The sequence below is a fragment of the Melospiza georgiana genome, chromosome 12 (genome assembly GCF_028018845.1).
Source record: "Melospiza georgiana isolate bMelGeo1 chromosome 12, bMelGeo1.pri, whole genome shotgun sequence".
Taxonomy (NCBI): domain Eukaryota; kingdom Metazoa; phylum Chordata; class Aves; order Passeriformes; family Passerellidae; genus Melospiza; species Melospiza georgiana.
In genome coordinates, this window is record NC_080441.1 from 4,482,948 (window position 1) to 4,506,724 (window position 23,777).

General features: G+C 44.3%; 1 protein-coding gene across 2 annotated transcripts in view; it reads left to right on the top strand.

Moving 5' to 3' along the window:
- Positions 1–7,819: 7,819 nt before the first annotated feature.
- RPS6KA6 (ribosomal protein S6 kinase A6) overlaps positions 7,820–23,777 on the top strand; it is a 36,544-nt gene continuing 20,586 nt past the window's right edge. For both annotated transcript variants that reach the window (XM_058032550.1, XM_058032552.1), the window contains exons 1-5: positions 7,820–7,909; positions 16,028–16,087; positions 19,670–19,786; positions 22,354–22,435; positions 23,211–23,291. In XM_058032550.1, the coding sequence (XP_057888533.1) occupies positions 7,835–7,909; positions 16,028–16,087; positions 19,670–19,786; positions 22,354–22,435; positions 23,211–23,291 (415 nt within the window). In that variant the 5' untranslated portion in view covers positions 7,820–7,834. The remainder of the gene's footprint in view (positions 7,910–16,027; positions 16,088–19,669; positions 19,787–22,353; positions 22,436–23,210; positions 23,292–23,777) is intronic.

The following is a 23,777-nucleotide window of genomic DNA, read 5'->3' on the forward strand; positions in this document are numbered from 1 at the left end:
AATGACCTGCAAAGTGTTTTGTGGCATTTCCCTGTAGCAAAGACACTGATCAAAGATCCATTGCCTGGAAATTGCTGCCTCAGGTTTGTCCTGGATGTGGCTGGGACAGCGTTGACTTTGCTGCGCTGTTGGATAGAGTTGGAGGATGGGCAGTGAACTCCTGCAGAGCAGCACAGGATCCCAAAATCCCTGGGGCTGGGAAGAACCTCTGGGATCATGGAATCCAGCCTGAGACCGACCCAGGGCACTGAGTGCCACATCCAGGCATTCCTGGGACACCTCCAGGGATGGGCACTCCAAACCTCCCTGAGCGGTTCCAAGGCCTGAGCATCCTTTCCATGGGGAAATTCCTGCTGATCTCCAACCTGAGCCCAGCCTGGCCCAGCCTGAGGCCGTTCCCTCTCCTCCTGTCCCTGTTCCCTGAGCAGAGCCTGATCCCCCCTGGCTGTCCCCTCCTGTCAGGAGCTGTGCAGAGCCACAAGGTCCCTCCTGAGCCTCCTTTTCTCGTTCCCAGCTCCCTCAGCCCCTCCTGCTGCTCCAGCCCCTTCCCCAGCTCCATTCCCTTCCCTGGACATGCTCCAGCCCCTCAGTGTCTTTCTGGCAGTGAAATCAGGAGCAGGCTGCAGTTCTGGCATGATGACATTCTGTATTTAATACACCTGGCAAGCCCAGCTGAGAGAAACACAACTTGCATCGTTCCTTAATCTTTTCAACAGCCCCATCATGGCTCGAGAGGCTTCTCAGCCTAGTAAAGAGTTTCAAGTTAGTTCTAGTCACTTACCTGCTCATCTGCATATAATACTGTTATTTGTCTAATTGTTTCTATTCTTGTGTGTTTGCTATGTAAAAATGCAGCAAAGCCATTATGCAGGAAAAGAAAAGTGGTTGAGATGATTATTCTGTTATCAGTCATGACTAAGATGAAGAGAGATATACTAGCAAGACATTGTTCCTAAAATAGATATCTTGCAAACAAGAAATGTCAGTCAAATGAGGTTTAAATTAAATTCCTGATAGCAATTACTTACAGAATTATCATGCTCCCATTGAAGTTATTATGAATATTGTCACCAGAGTTAATGGGAAAAGAAGTTGGGCTTAAGAGACTGATTCTGAAACATTCCAGAATGTGCTCAGCTTGTGTCCTGCTGAGCCCAAAGTCACAGGGCCACAAAGAGCATCCCTGGCTGAAGAGTGGCTCCAGCCTCAGGGCAGTGGGAAAGGGTGAAACTGAGAGCTGGAAGTATTGAATGGCCACAAACGAGTGACCTCACAGGGAGCAGAACTGATGAAGTGCAGAAATGTGATGTGTGTTCCAAATAAAGAACTGATGAGTCAAGTTGTGCCCCAACTGGAGCAGGAGCAAAGTCAAGGCGGCTGGAAAATAACCTTGATTGTGGTGGAGAAGAGGGAGCAGAGGAGCTGTGGTGACCCCCAGGAGCCCCAGAGCAGCAGGGGCTGGCAAGTGAGAGCTTGGATTTCGTGTCACTGTGGATCTCTGCCCTTCCAGCATGGGACCCTCTCAGCACTCCCTGCTGCTGCAGCAATTACCTGAAGAGCCAAACTGATATCCCTCAAGTGGCATTCAGGGCCTCCTCCCTGCTCCAGCAGTGCTGCTATTACTCATCCAGTCAAGTCCTTTTGTTACACAATAAGGAGAAAACAATTTCTAAATATATAATTTTAAATTGGTATCTTTATACTGCAAGACACAAACAGCTACTGCTGAATTATTTCTGACAGATACTAAGTTCCTATTTAATCTTTCAGGTTGAGGCATTTTTCTAAGCATGGCTCAGTAGGAAGTTAATTATAATCTTCCAAAACGGGAAGAATTTTCACCTGGGATGATTAGGATACTGGTTTGAGGCATGGTATGTGGGCTCCTAGCTAAAGTTAGGCACTGGCAACATCTTTGGCTCTCTCTCGCTGCAGAAGTAACACCTTCTGCTGTCACAAGAACTACCCTGAAGATGGAGATCACGATGATTTTGGATGCAATCAATCCCTTAAGTATTCATCATTGTTGATACATTTGCATATTGGAACACCATGGTGGTTTATTCTGCGCTCCAAGGCGAAATTCGCTCTGAATTCCAGCTGGATTTTTCAGGCTTGGTTTCAGCTTCAAAGATAAATCAGGTTTGGACAACCATAACGAAGCAAGTTCTGGAAAAAGACAAAAGTATGTGAGATTCAGTTTTTTTAAAAAAGGATCAATTGCTTGTGGTAGATTTGCCATCTGTTGGTGTGTGCACACTGCTGCAGTGACTTATTTCAGTATTCAATGACGTTTTCTGACTGCACTTGGCTCAGCCAACCTTGGGAGTTCCTGTCAGAAATACACTTGGTCATGTTTTCGTCAGTGGCTTTTGGGAAGAGATGAATTACCAAAGAAATTCTTGTTATGAGTCCTTAGGAGGAGCTTGGACAAAGCTGGGCCTTGGGGTTTCACTGAGTCATAGTGGAGGCTGCAGGATTCCTGTGGTGTCTGCTGGGCTTTCCTCTGCTCAGACTCCAGAAGGGCCCACAAAGCTGAGTGTCCATCCCTGCAGTGTGAGTCATGGGTGTAAAACCAGCCCCATAATGGGTGTAAAACCAGCCCACTCATGGGGTAAAATCAGCCCCTTCATGGGTGTAAAACCAGCCCAATAATGGGTGCAAAACCAGCCCCATAATGGGTGTAAAACCAGCCCCCTCATGGGGTAAAACCAGCCCCATAATGGGTGTAAAACCAGCCCCCTCATGGAGTAAAACCAGCCCCATAATGGGGGTAAAACCAGCCCCATCATGGGGGCAAAACCAGCCTCCTCATGGGGTAAAACCAGCCCCCTCATGGTGTAAAACCAACCCCACAATGGGTGTAAAACCAGCCCCCTCATGGGGTAAAACCAGCCCCCTAATGGGGTAAAACCAGCCCCATAATGGGGGTAAAACCAGCCTCCTCATGGGGTAAAACCAGCCCCCTCATGGGTGAAAAACCAGCCCCATAATGGGGGTAAAACCAGCCTCCTCATGGGGTAAAACCAGCCCCATAATGGGTGTAAAAGCAGCCCCATAATGGATGTAAAACCAGCCCCCTGTTGGGTGTAAAACCAGCCCCATAATGGGGGTAAAACCAGCCCCCTCATGGTGTAAAACCAGCCCCATAATGGATGTAAAACCAGCCCCCTCATGGGTGTAAACCAGCCCCTTCATGGGGTAAAACCAGCCCCCTCATGGGTGTAAACCAGCCCCTTCATGGGGTAAAACCAGCCAGTGTGGAGACAGGATACTGCATCTTTAATTTATATTTTTCTTTGAGGAATAGAGAAGACCTGAGACGTGTCAGTTGGCCGGTTTGTAGCATTAACTCAGTTTTGGGGGGAAAATATAAACTGTAGGACATTTTATTTCAAAATGTATTTCAAAATTAAGGAAAGCTAAAAGGTTTTAAGTGAAAAAAAGTATATACAAGCATAAATAATGTCTAGTAAAATCTTCATTCACTGTGCCTATGTGCAGTTTCCATCTCCTACTGTCAAAGCACTGTGATCAGCAGAGATAAATTCATTGTATTTTCCATATGGCTGAGATATTTCTTGAGCTCATTTTGGACAAATGTGGCAAAATTTGCTGCTAAGTCTGTCCTGTGGTTCCAAAATATCCCCCCAAATATGTTTGTTTTGACGGTGAGAATGGAATAGTAGATCTTTCTTAAGGTGTTGATCAGGGAGCATCATCTCCAAACTGGTTTCCTTTTTTTATCCCTAAGTGAGCTTTTAAATCCTTGCTACAGCAGCACAGAGATGAGATGGGGAGATGTAATGAAGCTGAGGCAGGGACTCACCAAGGGCCTCTTCCCTCACACTTTGTACTCTGACACAACCACAGCAGAGAGGTTCTGGCTGCTCCTCTTGCCTTCACACTGGGGCAAAGCTGTTTAAAAAACTGTTTAACAAGTTCCCACTGTTTGTATTTGGTACCACATCCCTGTGCATGCACATACCTGAGCTTGGCTTAGGTGCATATTGTAAATATCAGAATATGCAGGGTGGGATAGGGACTCTCACATTTCTATCTCATATTCACACTAACGTAGCACTGACTGAAGATTTTGTCATGGTGCTGTTCCACGACTGAATCTATATACAGATGTTTGGTAGTGGGATATCAGTGTCTAAAATGGCGAAAATGTTGCTCTGTTTTTGGAAAGTGCTCCTTAGGACCTGAGTGGAGAGGATTTCCACATTTTAGAGCCCACATGAGATCTCCCCAGGCTCTGTGTGGAGCAGTGCTGGCAGGGACCCAGGGATACAAGGACACATTTTTATTGCATCAGGACAGTTGTTTTTCCTCCTAGGAGAGTGAGTAGCACGAACAGGACGTGCTTTGTACCCACGAGCATTCATCCCCACACAGGGAAGGGCTGTGCTGCTCTGGCTCTGAAAACGTGCTGAACTCTATTGTACAACAGATCAAAGGTGAAATGATGATAAACGAGAATAAACTCATCCTGAGGAATTAACTGTATCCCCCAAACCAGCTCCACAATCAATCCTAGAGCTCAGCTTGCCTTGAGCTGACTCCCCAAAGCCAGATTTGTTCCTGTTCCCTTCCAGGGCTGTTACCAGAGCTGGAAAAGCAGAATGGAACAAGCAAGGGCAGCATCCTCAAACTTTGCTTTTTGCAGTTTCCTTCCCGAGCTCTTCCAAGGGAGAGCTCTGCTGTCCTTGCTGTGGTTTGGGTTCAGGGTCACTAAGCTGGGGAAGAAGGGGAACAAAAGACACTGGCCTGATGATAATATTTTTATTTTTTCCTTTCCTGCAAAAGTCGCTGGATGAATGAACACAAAATTTACAGGATTCTTCTGAAATAATCTTGTTTAGGGTAGCTACAGATTACCAGACAACTGGAGTGGGAACCTCAGTCTGTAATTGGCCTTTCTTAAGAGTGTCCTGCTGGGAATGACATGCAGGAAATGTGCAATGATTTTAAATATTCATAAATAAGCTGTTGTTCACATGTTCAAGCATGTCATTGATGATTTTCAGGGAAATTGAATAAATAAAGTAAGTATGGATGCTGTCAGGTGGCTGCAGGTGCATAAAGGGGACAACTGAGTGCTTGGATTTCATGTTACTGATACTGAACAAGCTGAATTTTGGCTGCAGATCCCATTTATTACTATATTATTATTACTTTAATTTTTATTTTTATTTTTATTCCTTTCCTACTAGGCTCAGTAAAACACTACTCTCAGCAACTTTACCATGCTGTAGAAAGATTTTTGAAGTGAATCTATATTAAGAAACTAATTATTTTGAACCCTTCATCTAATCAAAGTCCTCAGAGGTTCTCATGCTGCTCCTGCAAGGACCTGCTGAGGGGTGGAATGGGCAGAACCTGCTGAACAGATGAAGGTACTGAGGTGTCAGAAATATTCAGCTTCAAATTGCTCAGCAGGGATGTGATACCCCCAGCTGAAACCTGGGCACCAAATGAGATCTGATATCCTTGCAGGCAGATTAGATGCTCTAGAAATAGGAGCATATAATATCCAGGTATATAATATTGAAATATTCATTTGAAACCCAAGACATGGGGCCCTGCTCCTCCTAAAACAGTGATTTGCTAATGTATTTTTGATGGTTTATTTCTCTATAAAAGACCATTTGAGAGGGATCTTGCTGATTTTTACATTTCAGTGACATACTGTTGCCTTTTTTATTGAATGCCTGTTGCTTGTTTGGTTGTGAGACCTAGAGTAACAGAAATTCTGAATTTCCTTTTTCTGATATCTACATACATAATAATTTCCCTTTTCCAGCCTTTGACACAAATAACAATCCTAACTCCTTTAATTATTGCTTTCCTCTGAACTTCTCAAATCCCTGGGGATGCAGAACACTTGTTTGCAGCCTGTTATTATTTGGAGCAATGGGAGAAGTCAGATGCAGGAAAACAGCATCTGCCACAGGAGTTTCAGACACAAGTTCTTGTTGAGCACTCCAAGAACTTTCAAAACTCAATTGTCACTTGATTTCCTTTGTATTTAAATAAAATGATGGCACTGATGAAGTATGTACAGATCTAACCTCACAGAAGATTTGGTCACATCAGTGTCACCAGGGCAGGCACTGGGATGTGGCTGTGTGCACCCACACCCTGCAAACTGTTCCTACCACAACAAAAATAGAGTGACTCGGCCTGAACAATTCTATATTTAAAGCATAAATTCTCTGTCGACATCAACTCCTGTGACTTTGCTCCTCCATTTTCTCACGTGATTTTTATTTGCTGAAGGACGAGCATTCCTGGTACACACCCCAAAACATTTGTCTTTCATGGTTGAGTTCCAGACCCTTAAAAACAGACTTGCAATGGAAGTGCTGAGGTGCCAGCTGGCTGCAGTGGCACATTCACAATACAATACTCACTCTTCATTCACCTTTGGGAATGGGCACCTTCGGGGGACTGGGAATGGGATCTAATCAAGGACTGGAGCAGCACAGCATCCTACACTTCTCTGTGCACTGGTTGACTTCTGAGCCAAAAAAATCAGCATGGAAAGTGTTTGAGCTGTGGGGCGCACCAGCTTGTTCCCCTGTTTGTGCTCATTTCATAGAAATTATTTGGCAATTAAGAACGGTTTGAGTCTTCCTTTGCTTTATCTAGAGGGCAGGGCTTATTGATAAGTCATGCAGCATGTTCAAATACAAACTGTCATTGAGGCAGCTTTCTAGCCTGTAAAACCACACTTTTGACAGCATCATCTAGTGTATTCCAGCTCCTAAAATCAAACGGTGAAGTGGGAATATTATTTTTTCACGCACGCTCCTTCTCCTGCCCCCGTCGGGCAGTGCTGCCGTGTTTCTCTCCCAACATACACCGGCAAACAAAGGCGGCGGGGCTGGTTTGCCATGAGCCCGGCGAGGCGGCTCCGCGGCCGGTTTGCTCTGAGCCCGGTGAGGCGGCTCCGCAGCCGCCCCAGCCGCTTCCCGCTGCCCACGGCCCCGCGGGGAGCGGGCTGTGCCTCCCCGCCGCCCGCGCTTCCTGTCCCCACGCCTCGCACGTTCGAAAAAAACAAAACCGAACGAAACTTTTTTTTTGGTTTTTTTTTGTTTTTTTTTTCCCCTCTTCTCTGTCAGCTCCGTGGAACAGCCTCGCTGTGCGGGGCGCGCAGCCGGTGCCCCTCAGCGCCGATCCCTGACAGTCCGCGTCCCCTCATCCCCAACCCTTTTATCACCAATCCCTTGATCCCCGTCCCCTCAGCCGTGATCCCCCTCACACCTGTCCCCGCAGTCTCAACTCCAATTCCCTCACCCCAGTTCCTCACCCTCAATCCCCCTCATCCTGCGTCCCTCACCCCCAATCCAGCCACCCCACTCCCCCTCAGACCTGTCCTTCACCCCAAACGCCTCAATTCCCAATCCCCTCATCCCCAACCCCTCCATCCCCAATCCCTCCATTCTCAATCCCCTCATCTCCAACCCTTCCATTCCTAATCCCCTCATCCCCAACCCCTCCATTCCCAACCCCTCCATTCCCAATCCCCCTCAACGCGGCGGCGCCGCCGCCCGCCCGCAGCCCCGGTGACGTCACCACGCGTCATTCCCCCCCTCCCCATGCAGGGGATTCTCCGTCCCGCCCTGACGTCACCGCGGTGCGGCGCAGGCCCCGCCCCCGCGGGCCGCCATGTTGGGGGCGTGCGCGGGGCAGCGCAGCGCGGCGCCGCCCCCGCCGGCCGGCAGCGCCCGCACCCCGCGCTCCGCTCCGCGCCCCGCGCCCGGCCCCGCGCCGCCCCGCACGGCCCCCGGCAGCGGCCGAGCCGCCGCGGCCCCACAGCCGGGACATGGTGCCGTGCGCGCCGCTGGACGACGAGCCGCAGCCCTGCCACAAAATGGAGCTGTACGTGAGCGGCGCCGAGGTCAGTGCGGGGCGGAAGGGGGGGAACGGGCCGGGCCGGCTCCGCGCCCCGCCGGCACCTGCGTCCGGCCCGGCCTCCCGCGGCCCCTCCGCGCGGGGCTGCGCCGGCCTCGCCCCGCTGCCCCCTCAGCCCGCCCGCCGCGCCCCCGCCTCCCCGGCCCCCCGGCCTGCGCACGGCCGCGACCCGCGCCCGCCCTGCCCTGCCCGGCCCCGCCGCCCGGCCTCGGTCCCGGCCCGCAGCCCGCGGCCCCCGCCCGCCCCCGCCGTCCCGCGGGCCCGGCCGCCGCCACCGCCACCGCCGCGCAGCCCCGCGGGCGCCCCGGGCCCGGCCGTGCCCCCCGGGCGCGGGCCGTGACACGTGTGGAGGTAGCGGCACCGGGGAGGCCGGGGCTTTGTGTCGCCTCCCGGCCGCTTCGTGTCACAGGTGTCCCTCCCCACGCAGCATCCGAGGGGTTGGGAACTCACTTTTATGGCCGTAGCTGCCGTGAAAAGTTACTTTAAGTTCTGCGGGAAATTTGCTCGCGCTAACGTGGCTGCGCATCCAGGTAGGTTGTCACTACGGAGGTGCCTTTGCCTTCTCCTGGAATAACTATACATTAATTACTATAAACGCAACGAGCAGAGAGAACCAGGAGTGCCTGGCTGAGGTTTGGGTGCTTAAACGTGGAATAACTTAACTCTGCGTTGGTTATCATAAACACAACGAGCAGAGAGAACCAGGAGTGCCCGGCTGAGGTTTGGGTGCTTAAATGCGTTAAAGAACGAGGAACGACTTCGAGGTATTGCTTAGTGCTCGAGGTGCTTCATCAGCAAGGAGCAAATGCAATTTAAAAGAAAATAAAAGGTAAAACTGGTTCTGTTGCAATGATTCCTGTGCCTCAGCAGAACGTGGTGCTCGAGTATTAAAACTCTGGCACTTTGAAATCAGCAGTGCAGGGTTGTGTATCAGGTATCGTCAGCTATGACAAATAAAAGATTACACCTAGGTCTGTTAGACACACAAAAGATGTTATCTAAACAAAGTTGCTTAAAACTGGTCAGACTTGCTTTCTGTGCACCAGACTCTTCTTATTGCAAGTGAAAAGGGTCTGTAGCAAAACCATCTCAAAGGACAAAATGTGCAAGAGTGAAAGGATGTCCCTTAAAGGGTGTTGTGAAATTTATTTTCCCTGATAAAAATTCAAAGGGGAAAAACAAACCCCAAATTTCTTTGTGCTTTTAATATTTGGGGATTTTAATGCCACTGCCAAGTACTGTAGTTACTGGATGTGCATCAGATATCAGAAAGTCAGCTGAAGTATGAAGGTTTATTTGTTCATATTGCTTTAAAAGCAGTTTGTTGTAATTGAGGTATGAAACTTAGCGAAGGTCTGAGAACTTTCTTGGTCCTGTTGATCAGTTCTTGAGGAAATATTAGGAGATTATGGCGTATCAGTGGTAAAATAATCAGGAGCAGAGTGTTGGAGCTGAAGTGGGCTGTGCATCCCTGGGTGTTTCGTGGCTGGATGAGCCCCCCCAGCAAGGGGAGCCAGCAGAGCTCCGGGCAGGGGTGTCCAGCTGAAAGGGCTCTGTGTGTGTGACATCTGAGGGCAGCTGTTTGCAGCAGTCACTCTTGAAATTGTATTTCACAAGGTCTGTGTAAAGCCCCTCCAGTTGTGCTCTGATTAAAAGGAGATTTAAAGGTGTTGGTTGTGTTGGGGTTGGCCAGCAGCACTTAGAGCCCATTTGTGCCAAACCAGTTTCTTCAAGTTGAGTGTGAAGTTCCCAAGTGACAGGAACAAACACTTGTGTTGTCATAACCCTTCCCATTAGTGATCTCAGGGGTGTGCTGCACTTCTCACTTGTTGGATTTCTACATCCACGTGCCTTGGGGATTCAACAAAGGTGCATTTTATGTCAAAATGAATTTTGGTGTGGTGTGGCCTTTCTCTTAAATTTTACAGAATTAAGTGTAGCTCACAGTATTCATTACAGCCTTGTATTGGCAGTCTGAGAGATCTCTGACCTTGGCCTTGCTGGAGCTGCAGTCAACAGAGCTACTGTGAAATAGGTTTTTATTTTGAAAATTAACTTGTGCCTTCTGGTGCTCTTGTCCATCAGCTGTGGCACAGGAGGAGAAATCCGAGAAATGGTTTTCTCAGAGACTCTGCATGTTGACTAAATTTAGGATTATGTTATTAGCAGTGAGTGCATTTCCAGTAGCACTTGTGTTGACTTGGAGTAAAAACACCTGGCAAGGAAAGGAGGTGAGCTTGAAAGTAGGAAACAAATTTTCATGCTTCAAGTGACAAGAGCAGCATGAACTTTGGAAGAAATTATGGAAGGTCAGGATTGAATTATTTTGCCCTTTTTTTGGGGGGGGGTTCTTTGAAGTGCAGAGGATTTGGGGCTGTGCTGTTCATGTGTTTATATTCCTGTGACAGTGTCACTTGTGAAGCTGTTTTGTGGCTCTGGGAATTCCTTAAGCCTAGGTAGGAAGGATCAATGTTGTGCTGTTAAAGCTTCAAATATTCAGTGAATTTCTTTTCCCCTGGATATTGGATTAATAAGTATTTCCATGGTAATAAAAATAGATATGAGGGTGTTGATCATAATCAACTGTTGTAGATTATGAAAATGTAATTACAGTCTACAAAGAAACAGGAAAGTAAACATTAACAATTTACTGACCAAGCTGAATGAAATACAGAAATAGTTGGAATTGGGTTGAATACAGAATTTTGGGCACTTTCTGCCCCTTGAACTGGGAGGATTGCACTTACCACGAGCTCTGTAATTGCTGTAAGCACATGGCTGTTTGCAAGACATGAATATTGTGAATTGCATAAATGCAACCTCCTTCTCAAATACTTACTTTTGCAATAAATACTTCAAGAACCAGTTGCTTAATTGCCTGATTATGACAAGCAAGACGAGGCTGAAACAAAAAAGTGACTGCAAACTAAAGTATTCTGCTGGAAAATGAGGTGCATTGAAAGTTGCTGCCCTCCAAAAGGATTTTTCATGAGCTGAGCTCTGCTGCTGTTGTGCATGAGCTGCTCCCTTTGCCAGTTGAGATAAATACATCTTTGATTTTGGCCAGTGTTTTCAGTCCCATCTCTGGAGCACGATCTGAGCCCGGTCTGTCAAAGGCCACTGAATTTTGTCAGTGTTAGGAGTTGCATAACTCCTTTGTGAGTAATTACTGGCAGTGACGTGGATGACTCAGCTCTACCTAGTTCGGTGCATCTCAGAATCTCCACAACCGCCTGGTGTTCTGTCAGGAGAGAAAGTAAAACATTGCCCCTCGTTTGAGTGCCTCAGCCATTGCTACAATGTACGGATTTTGTAAAGGTCTTGGAGAACAAGTTGGCTTTAAAAAAAAATGTGTGCAGGGTAATGCTCTTAAAGAGAAAACAATGAGTGTCTTTATGCCCTGAGAAGTGCTGCAATACAGTAATAACGATGGTGGGTTTGTGTACCACCCCTGAAATTGGTTTTGGAAATCTGCTGTAGTATTCTGAGTCTCTGACCAGATCCAGGAGTGTGTTGCAGGTAGCTCACCTTGCTTCCTGCAGGATAACTTTGGAAACACTCCACAATAACCCTAAATCCAAAGAATGATGTGATTGTTTACTCATCTCAGTTAGAATTCTGCTATTTATGTAGTACTTCACTACATTAAGAATAAAATACGAGATAATTGCTTTCCTCAAGTATAAATCTCATCCTTTTCCAGAATTACCTGCCATTAAATATAATTTGGAGACTGGCTGCTTTGTGCCCTTTGATTTAAGGTTATGTACACAGGCAGGAATGAAAAGATCTCAAGTCCTGTGCTAATTCAGTGATCCCTGTGCTTGGGGTCAGCTTTGTGTCTTGTCAGAGCTGGGACTTGTTGGAGGCACACGTAATTTTCCCTTGATCTGATAATGGAAAGGATCAAAATGTTCTTTTAAAATCACTAATTATATGTTGCTGAAGGTTTGGTGTCCTGTCTGAATGTATGATTTATTTGCCACAGGAAAAGAACTTTGTAGCTCTCCCTAGTAACTGATTATGGGTTTCAGGTGTTTTAGATTGCTTTATCTCCTTTTTCACTTGGTGTGTTCAGGAGTGTGAGGGAGTTCAGAGGCCTCTTCCCTTTGTGGGGGGAATTGAGGGAGTGGGGCTGGCCCAGAGTTTGTGTAGGTGGGGAGGGAATGTGCCCAGAACCCTCAGACTCCTCAGACCTATCTCAGGAAATCCTCAGTAGGCCAGTGTGTTGCTAATTAAATTAATGGTGCAAACTCTCTATAGATGTAATTAAGAATAAATGAGGAACAAATGTGGTCGTCCTGTCAGGATTTTTTTTTCCAAGTCTTTTTGACATAATTGGGATTTCTGATGTAAGCTTCCACTCAAATATTTTGAAATAACTACTTGAAGGTTTCCTTCTGTTTGTGGGGAAGGAAACTGCTTATTCCTGTGTTCATGTGGGAGAACTGGGGTGCAGCTCTGGGAACACCCCATAACTTCCCAAAGGAGCCCAGGGAAGGAGGAGCTGTGGAGGAGACAGGAGCTCTTGGTCACCCTTGGGTAGAATTTTACCTCTTTGAAGCCAGACAAGATTTTAGGTGAGTGCTGCTGAATATTGCTTTTTACTTCTAATTATAGTATGATGATAAAATTCCCAGTTCTGCTTTTTCTAGAATTTTTAAAATTCTGTTTGAATCCCTCAGCAAAGACATTTAAAACCAGGGCAGGATGCACCTGCTTTGCATCTTCCACTGCTTTTCCTGGGATTAGGCATTTTTGCTGACCTTTTGCCTGGCTTCTTTCAACCAAAACCTGTAGACCCACCAAGTCCTAAGGAATTTACCATGTAAACACTGAAAACATCCTTAATATGGGAGGGGGGAAGATGGTTCCAATCTCTGGTAATACTGGGAATACTCTGTTCTGCTGTTCTAGTCAGAGGAAGAACATGTGCAGTTGTCATTAAGCCTCTTCCCAGCCCTTTGGATATTCTCCAAGGGAGCAGGGATGGTCCCAGCCTTGGGATTATTTAATCCAGAGGCACACTGCTGCCAGGATAACAGGGATGGTCCCAGCCATGGGATTATTTAATCCAGAGGCACACTGCTGCCAGGATAACAGGAATGATCCCAGCCATGGGATTATTTAATCCAGAGGCACATTGCTGGCAGGATAACAGGGATGGTCCCAGCTATGGAATGTATTTAATTATTTAATCCAGAGGCACATTTTCCCCTTCTCCCTGGGAGGCAGCTCCCTCAGCCTGCACCTCTGCAGAAGAGTCTGACCTGCCAGGTGCTCTGACCTAAACTTTGAGCTCATCTGTTTACATAGTTCCTTTTGTTATTTTTTACTAATCAACAATTTGGGGTACTTTGTGTCATTTCCACATTGTGTGTTTGGAAAGTGTCGTCAGTGTTTGCCTGAAAGTCTGAGTTCAGTTTGTGTTTTCCTGGGAGTTAATATTTAAAATGCTCACTTGTAGGACTTGAGCAGCACTGAACAGCAGAATGACTGAAAGATGAAGGAATCTCCTTCACCATCCTAGTATTGGCTTCTTTCACCTGTTCTTTTTATAGAGAGCTGTGCTTTTTAATTCTCAATAATACATTTGTGCATTTGTAGCTATTTAGTAAATAATGACTTAGAGGTTAAAATCATTCTGTTCTATATGTTTGTGCATAAATATTCATGAATAAATCTCTGAAAGGAGCCTCACTTGGCTGTGGGAGCTGCATTTTGTATCTGGTTTCCACAGAGGTGGGAAATAAGTATTAACTGTCACTTTTCTTTTTTGCCAGCTTCTGGTTATTGAAACTCAGCCAATTAAGTGACTGTACAAGACAGTAATGATTTGATTTTTGTCATTGACTTTTTTTAGCTGAATTACTTAACAAGCCACCAGACTTTGGGTTCTATTCCAACAAGTTTGCAGATTTTTGTTCCTTGGCTTTCTTTAATGGACAGTGACCAGGATTCATAAACAAATATGGCAAAAGTGTAGTTGTGTGTATCAAGCAATAAAAGCAGCTTCATGTCCTTGAACAGCATAGAAATTGGCAGGTGTCCCAGTCTGTATCAGTACAGAGAGACTGGACAGGAAAAAACAAACACAAACCAAGGAGCAACAGTGAAGGGGAAAAGTGTATGATAGGAAATTGTTAATTAAGATGATTACCTGCCATAAAAATCCAATAGCTTTAGTGCACTTGATTTGCCAGCAAGTTGAAAGTGCATTAAATGGTGTTCTCAGGAACAACCTGGATGAAATAACACACTGATTTTGGGTTCACAACCCCGTTCCAGCCCCATTTTTTGTATCTGTATTGTTTTCAGTGTATCTATAGTTCTTCTGATTGGTGGTGTTGGTTCCAGAGCTTACATTTAAGTAACAAAACTTGGGAAATGTTGCCCATCTTCATAGAAAGAAAAGGTGAAATGCACAATAAAATCACTTTGAAGTCCATGAAGGAACAATGTTGTTACATTTCTGAGCATCAGCAGTAGAAACCCAGTTTAGTTCCAAAAAAGCTTTTTGGATAATTTTGGTGGACATCACATTGGAATGTGGACATTGGACATTACACTGGAATGTAATTTATGGTGTTGTGAAAAGAAATTGCATAGAATTGAGGATGGAGGTCAGAGCTGGGCTGAACTATGGTGTTGCTGCTGGATTTATTCAGTTAATTTGTACAATAACAACCATAGTGAGTGTCTTGTCCTTCCCACTGTCTAATCTGTGAAAAAAAAATGCAAAAAAAGAAATAAGTTATGTAGGAAATGAGTAGCTTTGGTTTCTGGATCCAGGGTAATGCAGGAGTGATTTTTGGCTGTTGGAGCTGGCGTGGCAACACATGAGAGATGAATGATGGGCTTGGGTTGGAGGTACATTGGTTAAACTGAGTTATGGTAAATAGAAACTTGTGCAGTGAAAATAAATGAAGCTTTGTGCTATTTCCTTGTTCTGTTTTTCTGTTTTGTCTTTTTTTCTTTCCCCAGTGAGGATATAGTCCAAAAATAAGTGCCAGTATCTTGCTACAAAAACTGGAGATTTAATTTTATCAAAAGCATTAATTTGTGAATTAACTCTTGACAGCTCTACTCCAAACTGGAGTCTGTGGCAGCAGTGGGAGTGGTTGAGGGTTTGCCTGGGTGACAGAGATGTGGCACAAACCTGTCCCTGCAGCCCCACCTGTCCCTCCAGACTCTGCCTTTGCTTGTGAGCACAGGAATCTGGGGGCATTTCTCTGCACTCCTGTGTTTTACCAACTCCCATGCTGACAGCAACACCATATTCCAAACAAAGTCATTACCCAGCCTAAGAGTTTAATTGGTTCAACTTGGTTTTCAGAAAAAAAAGTTGGAGTTTTCTTATGTCATTTCTAGTTACTATTAATGTGAGACCTGTGCCATATAAAGGTAGAGATGCTGAACAATTAATATATAAATAAATTAGCAATGATTACGAGCAAAATCCGTAATGGCATTCATCCATTTTTGTCAAGTATTTCCAGTTTTTAATGACTGCTTTGCATGTCTGAACAGAACATGTCCTTCATATTTCTGGGTTTTGGTTGGTTTTTTCAGTTTCAGCACTGAATTATTTGTGACTTAGAGAGTGCTTAAACTGAGTTTGGGGTTTTTTTCTCTGCAGCTGTGGGTTTGGTAATTTCAAAAAGGCTTGGAATCACTTTTGCATCTTTTCCCTTTAAACTGCAAATTAATTTTCCTTAGAAAACTCTAGGTTTCTGAAAAGCATCTGCAGCATAAGTTACATGCATAACCGAGGAGTTCTGCATTAGTGTCATCTTGTAGGAGTGGTATCTAGCTTTTAAAGGAGTTTTAAATTAATCCCAATTAAATAACACTGGCATAATAATAATAATGATGGCATTTACAAAGGGAGATGCTAAATGATACATAAGGGAGATGCTAAATATAACTACTGAGTAGTAGTGTTTGTTTGAAACTACAGCTTTAAATTAGAGCAGCCCCAGCACCAGCTCTCACTTGTATGCTCTGAAATGTAAATTGGTCAAATTTTGAACTCTTATTAATTTGAAATTGCTGGTTCTTAATGATGTTTTTCTTTTTATTTTTTTTTTTTTTTTCCCTGCAGTTAAATGGCCTTAAAATGGCAGATGAGCCTATGGAAGAAGGTGAACCATATTCCTACCATGTAAGTGTTTGAGTCCTGCTCTCTTCAGCCACTCATTAGCATGACCTCCTGTTGCAGCAGAATTGCTGCATTCCCTGCTCTTTAATAACTTCTGAAGCCATCATTTCATTGAACAATATCTGAGGAGACTCTGAGTCTCAAGGATGGCTTTGGAAATTAGTACCTGGCTAGGGACTGTGGTAAATGCCTTGTTTGGGAACTCTGCTGCAGGAGGCAGAGCTTCATGGAAACATTCCCTGTGCTGGAGGGGCATTTGTGGATCCCTCACCCTCAGAAAGGCCCAGGCCAGCCTGGGACCTTTCACACAGAGTGCTGAATGCTGCTCTTGCTGCATTCACTCCTTCTGCCTTGGTAGTTTTTAGTGTAGCTGCTGTACCTTCAGCTCAAAGGTATTTATTTCTGCTTTTTTAGAGCAGAATTAATGTGCACACCAGTGTGTTAATTGTGCTTTTATGGAGAAATATCCCAGGTAAGCCCCTCTTGAGGTGGGTTTTGCCCAGTGCCTGTTCAGGAGATGCTGAAGTTGAGTATTCTGTTAAACCTTGCACTAAACTTGAGGCTCACCTGTGTGTGGTGGAATGCCTGAGTGCCCATGGGAGCATTGGCCAGCATTTCTCAGCACACTCCTCCTTGTGTTTAGGGTCACAAAGGTTTCTGTTGCTCAGAGAGTCCCTGGCAGTGCCCCAGGCCAGGCTGGACAGGGCTTGGAGCAGCCTGGGACAGTGGAAGGTGTCCCTGCCATGACAGGGTGGCACTGGATGGGCTTTAAGGACCCAAACCAGTCTGGGATTGTGGCATAAATCAATTTTATCACCAGCTGTAACCACTGCTTTGTGCTACAGTAACAGCATTTATAGGGAAGGGATTTGGAAATGAAGTCTTGGCACAGACCCTCGTGCTGCCTGGACATTTCCTGGTGTGGAGGGGGTAAATCAAGTGTCAGAGTGGTCTCACATGTAGCAAGGAAAGGAGCAGAGGATTGTCTGAGTTTTCTACTGCTCTAGAACAGGATGAGGAGGTTGCTGAGCTCTGGAGCCACATTCCAGGGAGCTGTGACAAAGCCAGCACTGATCCCAGTGTTCCTTTGGCTCCCTGGCTCCTGGAGATCCTGCTGGGAGCAGGGAAGGGTTGAGTTCCCTCTTGTGCAAGGCCCCTGGGTGGGAGCTGGTGCCTCAGCTTGGGAAGAAATTTGCTGCTCAAGCAGCAGAACACAAAATGAGAGAACCAAATTTGTAGTTCGTGGAGGCCAAAGTAGAAATGAAAATGAAAGTGGCTTGGAGCTGCTCAGCTCTGTGTGCTCATTCCTTGGTGGTGAGGAAAAGGTCTCTTACCTCAGTCAAGCCATTTTTTAGTACCTTAATGGTAGTTAAGTAAGTGAAATTATATAGACATCTTTTGTGAAGATAAAACACTTTATAGAAAAAAAAAACCTCATTTCATCCATCTCAAGTTAGTCTTTATTTGCATGGAAAACATTTCTCTCCTGAGTTCACATTTAGAAATCCTCTCAGTCTCCTCAGCAACCACGTGTGATGTCACAGGCTAATGGCTCGAGGTGGGTGATAAACACAGGAGAGGCTGAACTCTTAAAGAGCTTTTCTCATGCAAAGTTTCACGGTGTTAGGGAATACAAATTAGGATGGTGAAGAAAAAAGGCTTCTAAATAGAATATTTACATATTTCATAGCAAGAAGCAGCCATTAAGTCTGTTGTACAACTTGGTGTGTAATTAGACAACTTGCTGCTTTCATCTGTCATCAGATGGCTTCAAAATGCTGCTGTTCTTACCTGCCTTAAATTAGGCATGTGTTTAAAAAGTGAAGGAAAATGAAAAGATAGGTGTATCTGTGCTCTGAGAGCATAAATGACAGTCACCAAGGGGCATGGATGAGGGCAAGTTGGGATTTTACAGTGTGTCATCAGGGTTTGTGACCAAAGAGGGGAATAAAGTGGCTTGGTTGTGAATTACAGAATTCACTTTGTTTTCCAGCAGTGCCTGGTGTTCATACCCACCTTGTGTGGGAAGCAGGCAGCACCAACAGGCCTTTCCCAGAAGGAGGATGAAATAGGAGAGGGGAGGGGAAGGGACTGGTGTGCAGCAGCAGCTGGACTGCAGTTTGGGAATATACCAAGATGTTTGTTTGGACTCTCTTTCCCCCTCTGGACAAGCAAAGCAATTAAGGCAGAAGCAATTAATGCAGTGTGATGATTGCTTCTTTTTTTTTTTTTTTTCTTTAATTACTGCAGCATGTACAAATTCAGATGAGCAGATTCCTACTCTGAATTTCTGTGTAAAACCAGAATTTCAGAATTTCATCCAGCTTCTGTATGAGCTGTGATAAATCTGATTGGAAGTTTTAATGCTCAGCTCTGGGCAGTAAGTTCACCTGACTGCAGAATGATGTTATTTCCAAAACTGTTTCATCAGTGCTCAGGTCCTTTCCTGGTGCTGTTTGCCCTTCTCATCAGGGGCTGTAACTCACAGGAGGTTGGTGGGGAGGTTTTCTGGTCTCTGCTAAGAGAAGCTTTTAAATGAGGCTTGAAGAGAGGACAGGAGACAGCTGATCATCATTTGGTGCCCCAAAAGTGAAGTCATGCAAATCAGATGGGATTTTCACTTGTGATTTTGTTGTGTACAAGAATTTTATTGATTTTCTTGCTGGGGCTGAGGGTGGTGCTCCTTTTCCACCTGCAAGCTGAGGTTGCTGTTGTGGGCCTCAGGTTTTAATTCCAAGGGTGCTTCTTTTGACACCTTGCTTGTTTTGGCTCTCAGAAACTTCTCTTACACCACAAAAGCTGCAATCCGTCATGGGATTTGTGTCAGCAGGAACATTTGTCTTTTCACAACTGGGGCTGCTGTGCCCTGCTTTGCTGAAGGTGAGAGGCACATGAGACAGTCAGGAGAACATTAAATCATTCACCTAGCTGAGAATTACCCTCAGCTGTCTGAAGGAGGTCCCCACACAGGATAATCTTCCCAGGAGCTCTGCACCCCAGAGCTGTTTCTTCTCTTGGATGCAAGAATTCTCAGAGTCCTTAAGATGACTCATCTCTTATTTATGGTCTTCAAATGCTGCCTGTTCCTCCAGCTACAAATGGATGACCAGAGTTATTATTTGCTGCTGTGAAAAGCAATAATTACCCCAAATGATGAAATTCAATTTGGCTTTCATTAAGACTTATTTCAGGAAGGGGGAAAGATGAGAAGAGTAATCACTGGGAAAACTAAAGCTGCTAAGCAGAGGTGAAGCTCAGAAGTCTTGGTTTAAAAATCTGGGCATTTTTTCCTTTCATGTAAAATAATCCAGCTTTTCTGTAGTTGAAATATTTATGGCAAAAGGAAATGAGCATTCTTTGAAAATTTTCCTTCAGTTTAGAAATTTTAGATGCTTCTGTTTAAGAAAAGATAGATGGGAAAATTCTTCATTTGAACAGTTTTTCTTTAAGCCTTATTAGAATTTCAGATATTTTACTAAAATAAAACTAAAGAAAGAAAAATCCAGGTATTTACATGCACTTTTAACAAGACTTAGTTACTGCAGGCCTGCTCACTGTTGTGTTTTGTTTGCTTTGAAATCACAGGATGAAGGAAGTGTGAAAGAAATTCCTATTACACATCATGTGAAAGAAGGATGTGAGAAAGCAGACCCAGCACAGTTTGAACTACTTAAGGTTCTTGGCCAGGGATCATTTGGAAAGGTAAGATGATAAACTTGTTCCATGGACCTGTCCAGACATTCCAGGGAAACAGTGGCCAGCAGAGCTGCTGGGAATGTTTGAAAATGTGTTGAGTAATGGAATCCATTCCCAGCCCTGCTCCAGAGCCATGGGCAGAACCTTCTGAAGGAAATGCTCGTTTGTCTTTTGGTGATGGGACTTGACATACTGGGAATATTTGGCTTTTTTCAAGACACAAAATCTGTATTTATGTAGCTACAGAAGAGTTGATTGTGGCAGTTGGGAACTTAACCTGAAATAAATTTCCCAGCTTACTTACTTTTTCTAGTTTGCTGTATTTATCAAGTGATCTCCACCTAAAAGGCCCAAATTATTCAAATGGCACAGAGAAGAAATATGGCAGAGTTTTTGTTACAATATTTTCCTTTTGTAATGTGCCACTGGGTGTCACTTTGCAGAGATGAAGTTGAAAATCTGATCTCTGTCACTGTGTTGAAACACAGTAGCTGAAATATTAATCCTAGTGTATAGGAAGGTAATTAATTTTTTAAAACCAGTCTCAAACTACATCTTTTGCAACATCTAAAGTAGTCAATCAGCTTTACATTTGTTCCCATTTTCCTGTTCTTCTGCTGATTCTTTGTGTGTCTCTAGGCAGGAACAAACCTCTGCATAAAATACAGTGAGAGAGGAAGAAGTTGACATTAGGGAGGCATTCTGTGCACAAGTGATGATGTAGAGAACAGACTTGAAATATTTCTCAGTATTTTGAGGTTGCAGAAACATTTCTTTACCTGATAATGTTCATTGCCAATTCCCTCACACACTTCTCGCTGCAGGAGCCTGAAAAGGCTCCATATATTTATTACTCCTGATTTGAGATGCCTGGAGCCACCTGAGGGCTCAGCACAGCCAGCCCTGCCTCAGATTTGGCTTCCAGAGCTCGGGGTTCTGCCAGCCTCAGGAGGGCTCCTGTTTGCAATCCCAACAGCTGGGCCAGATGTGCTCTGAGGCTTTGGAATGCTGGCAGTGCCTCTCCAGGTGCTGCACACCTGAGCTCAGAGCTCTTAACTCTGTTTTTTCCTGTGAAAAGAGAAAACAAACAGGAGGGTCAGTGCCTGTTGCCCTCATGGTGTTTTCTCTTCCCAGTTTCTACTCCCAGGCTCCTTCCTTTGGGTTTGGCAAACACCAGGAGGGGTTTCCTGGAACCTGCTTTTGACATCAGTGCAGGATTTAATCATTCCACAGAAATAAAGAGTTAAACTCCACAGAAATAAAGGGTTAAACCTCCTGAATTACTGAATTCTCTCTTCATTCTCTCACGAATGATGTGCCTTTGGAGTTCTGGACGATTTGTCTGCAAATTAAATAAATAGGTGGTGCTTCAGTAGTTTGCACTATTTTTATACTAGCTAAAATTTGTAACTTGCACATGAATTCCTCATGTTCTCACAAATTATTTGTTGTTAAGACTAAAATATTACTATGTACTTATTATTAATATTTTATAATTGTGATTGTATTAATCTCCAGCTGTTTTCTTAGTTGCTGGTGTTTAAATTCTCCCTATTTTCTGTCACCTTGGCCTGTAGGAGAGCACAATTGTAGGTCAGTTATTGTGCAGAACTTATTAAAACAAAAAGCCAGACAACCTTGAAACATGATATTTTTCTTCTAACCAGAGCTTAAAATAAAAACAACCCCTCTCCCAACCTTGTACAACTTAGTCATAACAGTGCTTGAATTTCTGATTCTAGACTGGAAAATTTGACAAGATCATTGAAAAAATAGATATAATTTCTAGATATAAATAAATTAATTGTAAATGAAAGACTGGGTAAGGTGAGATCAGAGAGGTAATTGTAGGCTTTCTCTTGTGATTTGTATGTTGTGGTTTTTTGTTTTTGTAAACATAACTTATTAATCCATAACTAAAAATTGCTATTACAAGAACAGCAATTTAGAAGTAGGAGCACATATCAAACCATTTTGTAAATGGGAAGATCTGGTGGTTAAGAATTAGTGTAGCTCCATGTCTTTGTAGTGCAGTGTTTTATCTAATATGCTTTTCTCAGTGTCAAGTTGTATCCCATCTATCTTTAAAACTCTTCTGGAGAGAAAAAGTAGAAAAACCTGTTGGAGTTGCTATTCCAGAGGGAAAGGGTGCTTTGATCTTAAATGGTGAGGTTTCCTTGCTTTCATCTCACCACTTGTACAGAATTCATTAATAAAAATGAATGTTTGATATTTGAGACTTGGGTCTTAAGCCTCAAAAACCTCTTGGGAGGTGCAGACCAGGCAGAATTGTCATTCTCCAAGAAAGTGATAGAAGGAAACATCTTTCTGTAAGAACTTCTTTGATAAATCAGGAGAGAATCCAGAGTTTCTGGGCAGTGTCATGCTTCAGAGAGCTTGGTGCTTTGCAGCTCTGGTCTGATGAAGGAATTTTGCTCTTCCTTTAAAGGTGTGTGCTTGGTGCAGAGCACTGGAAGCTGCCTGACATTAACGGGAGCTTCACAAATGCTTTGTGAGAGTTGGGTTTGATTACCAAGCTTGCAGTGATTTCAAAATGGGCTTTGTATTGCCAGGTCTTCCTCGTGAGGAAGATAATTGGGCCTGATGCTGGGCAGCTTTATGCAATGAAAGTGTTGAAAAAAGCTTCTTTAAAAGGTAGGTTTGTCTTTCAACTGAGACTTTGGACAATGGGGTTTAGTGCACCTGTATTTAAAAGCTTTTTTTAATCCTAAATATTTGTCAGTGAGTTCAAAATTCTTCTCTGACTGGAGGTTTTTTTTAGAGTAACTTGTAAGTTCATGTTTAAGTACTATTTTAAATCTGGCCAGGTAGCTTTAATTATGTGGTCAGAAATGTTCTTTCAAAGTTTAAAATTGGATTATTTAATTCTGTTTAGACTTTTCATTATATGAAAACAAGTTAATTTCATAAACAGTTTTCCTTTTGTCTTTTGTTAAGTCAGAACTCTGCTGTGGTTAAAATTAAGTCATTCCCTTGTTCCAGGAGCCAGAACAATTTAATTCAGTGTTTTGGCTTTCAGGAGACACTTGAATGGGTGTGAGTCCACTGTGTGTAAATAGAGCTTTACTGTTAAAGGGGAAAAAGTAATCTTAAAAATATTTTATATTCAGGACAGAGAGTTAATTCAAAAATTGAAGTTGGGAATGTAGATAAGAGCTTTTTTCTTGAAAGCAGTATGGATTATCTCAAAATATGGGGATGTGCTGGAAATGCAGTGAGGCAAAGAAGAAAGCTGGGGCAGGCAGGAAACAAACCAGAGTCCTGCTGTCTGAAAGGAGGAGCTTTGTGGGAGACTTTAACATTAAAAAACAAATCAGGTGATGAGGGCAGAGATTCCTTTAGCCAGCAAAGCCTTTCTGTGTGCTACTAAATGCATTTGTGTCCCACTGTTGTTGTTTGTCTCCCTCAGTTCGGGACAGGGTCCGCACCAAGATGGAGCGCGACATCCTGGTGGAGGTGAACCACCCGTTCATCGTCAAACTGCACTATGGTGGGTCCCTGTGCTCTGCCCTTCCTCCCCTGCCTCAGGCCACAGCTGCTCCTGCTCTCCCTCACTTGTGGAGGGCCCACATTAGCTTCTAGCAACGGGGGAAAATAAAAAAGGAGTGTAAATACATGGCTATAGAGAAGTTTTATAGTGGATATTTTCACCCCCGATGTCCGGGAGGAATGATGAGGAGGACTCCATCTTATCAGAAGGCTAATTAATTGCTTTATTATCCTATATTATTCTATACTGTATTGCATGACATCTAAACTGAATCTGCCAAGCACTCAACTGCACAGAACTCGTGACTGTCACCCAACAGACCTGACACACACACCTGGCCCTGACAGGCCAAGGAAACAGAACACCCTCACTTTGGGTAAACAATCTCCATATTGCATTCTACTATTGCACAAACACAGGCACAGCAAATAAGGATTGTTTTTCTTTTCTCTGAGGTTCAGAGAATGTGAATCTCAGGAATATTCT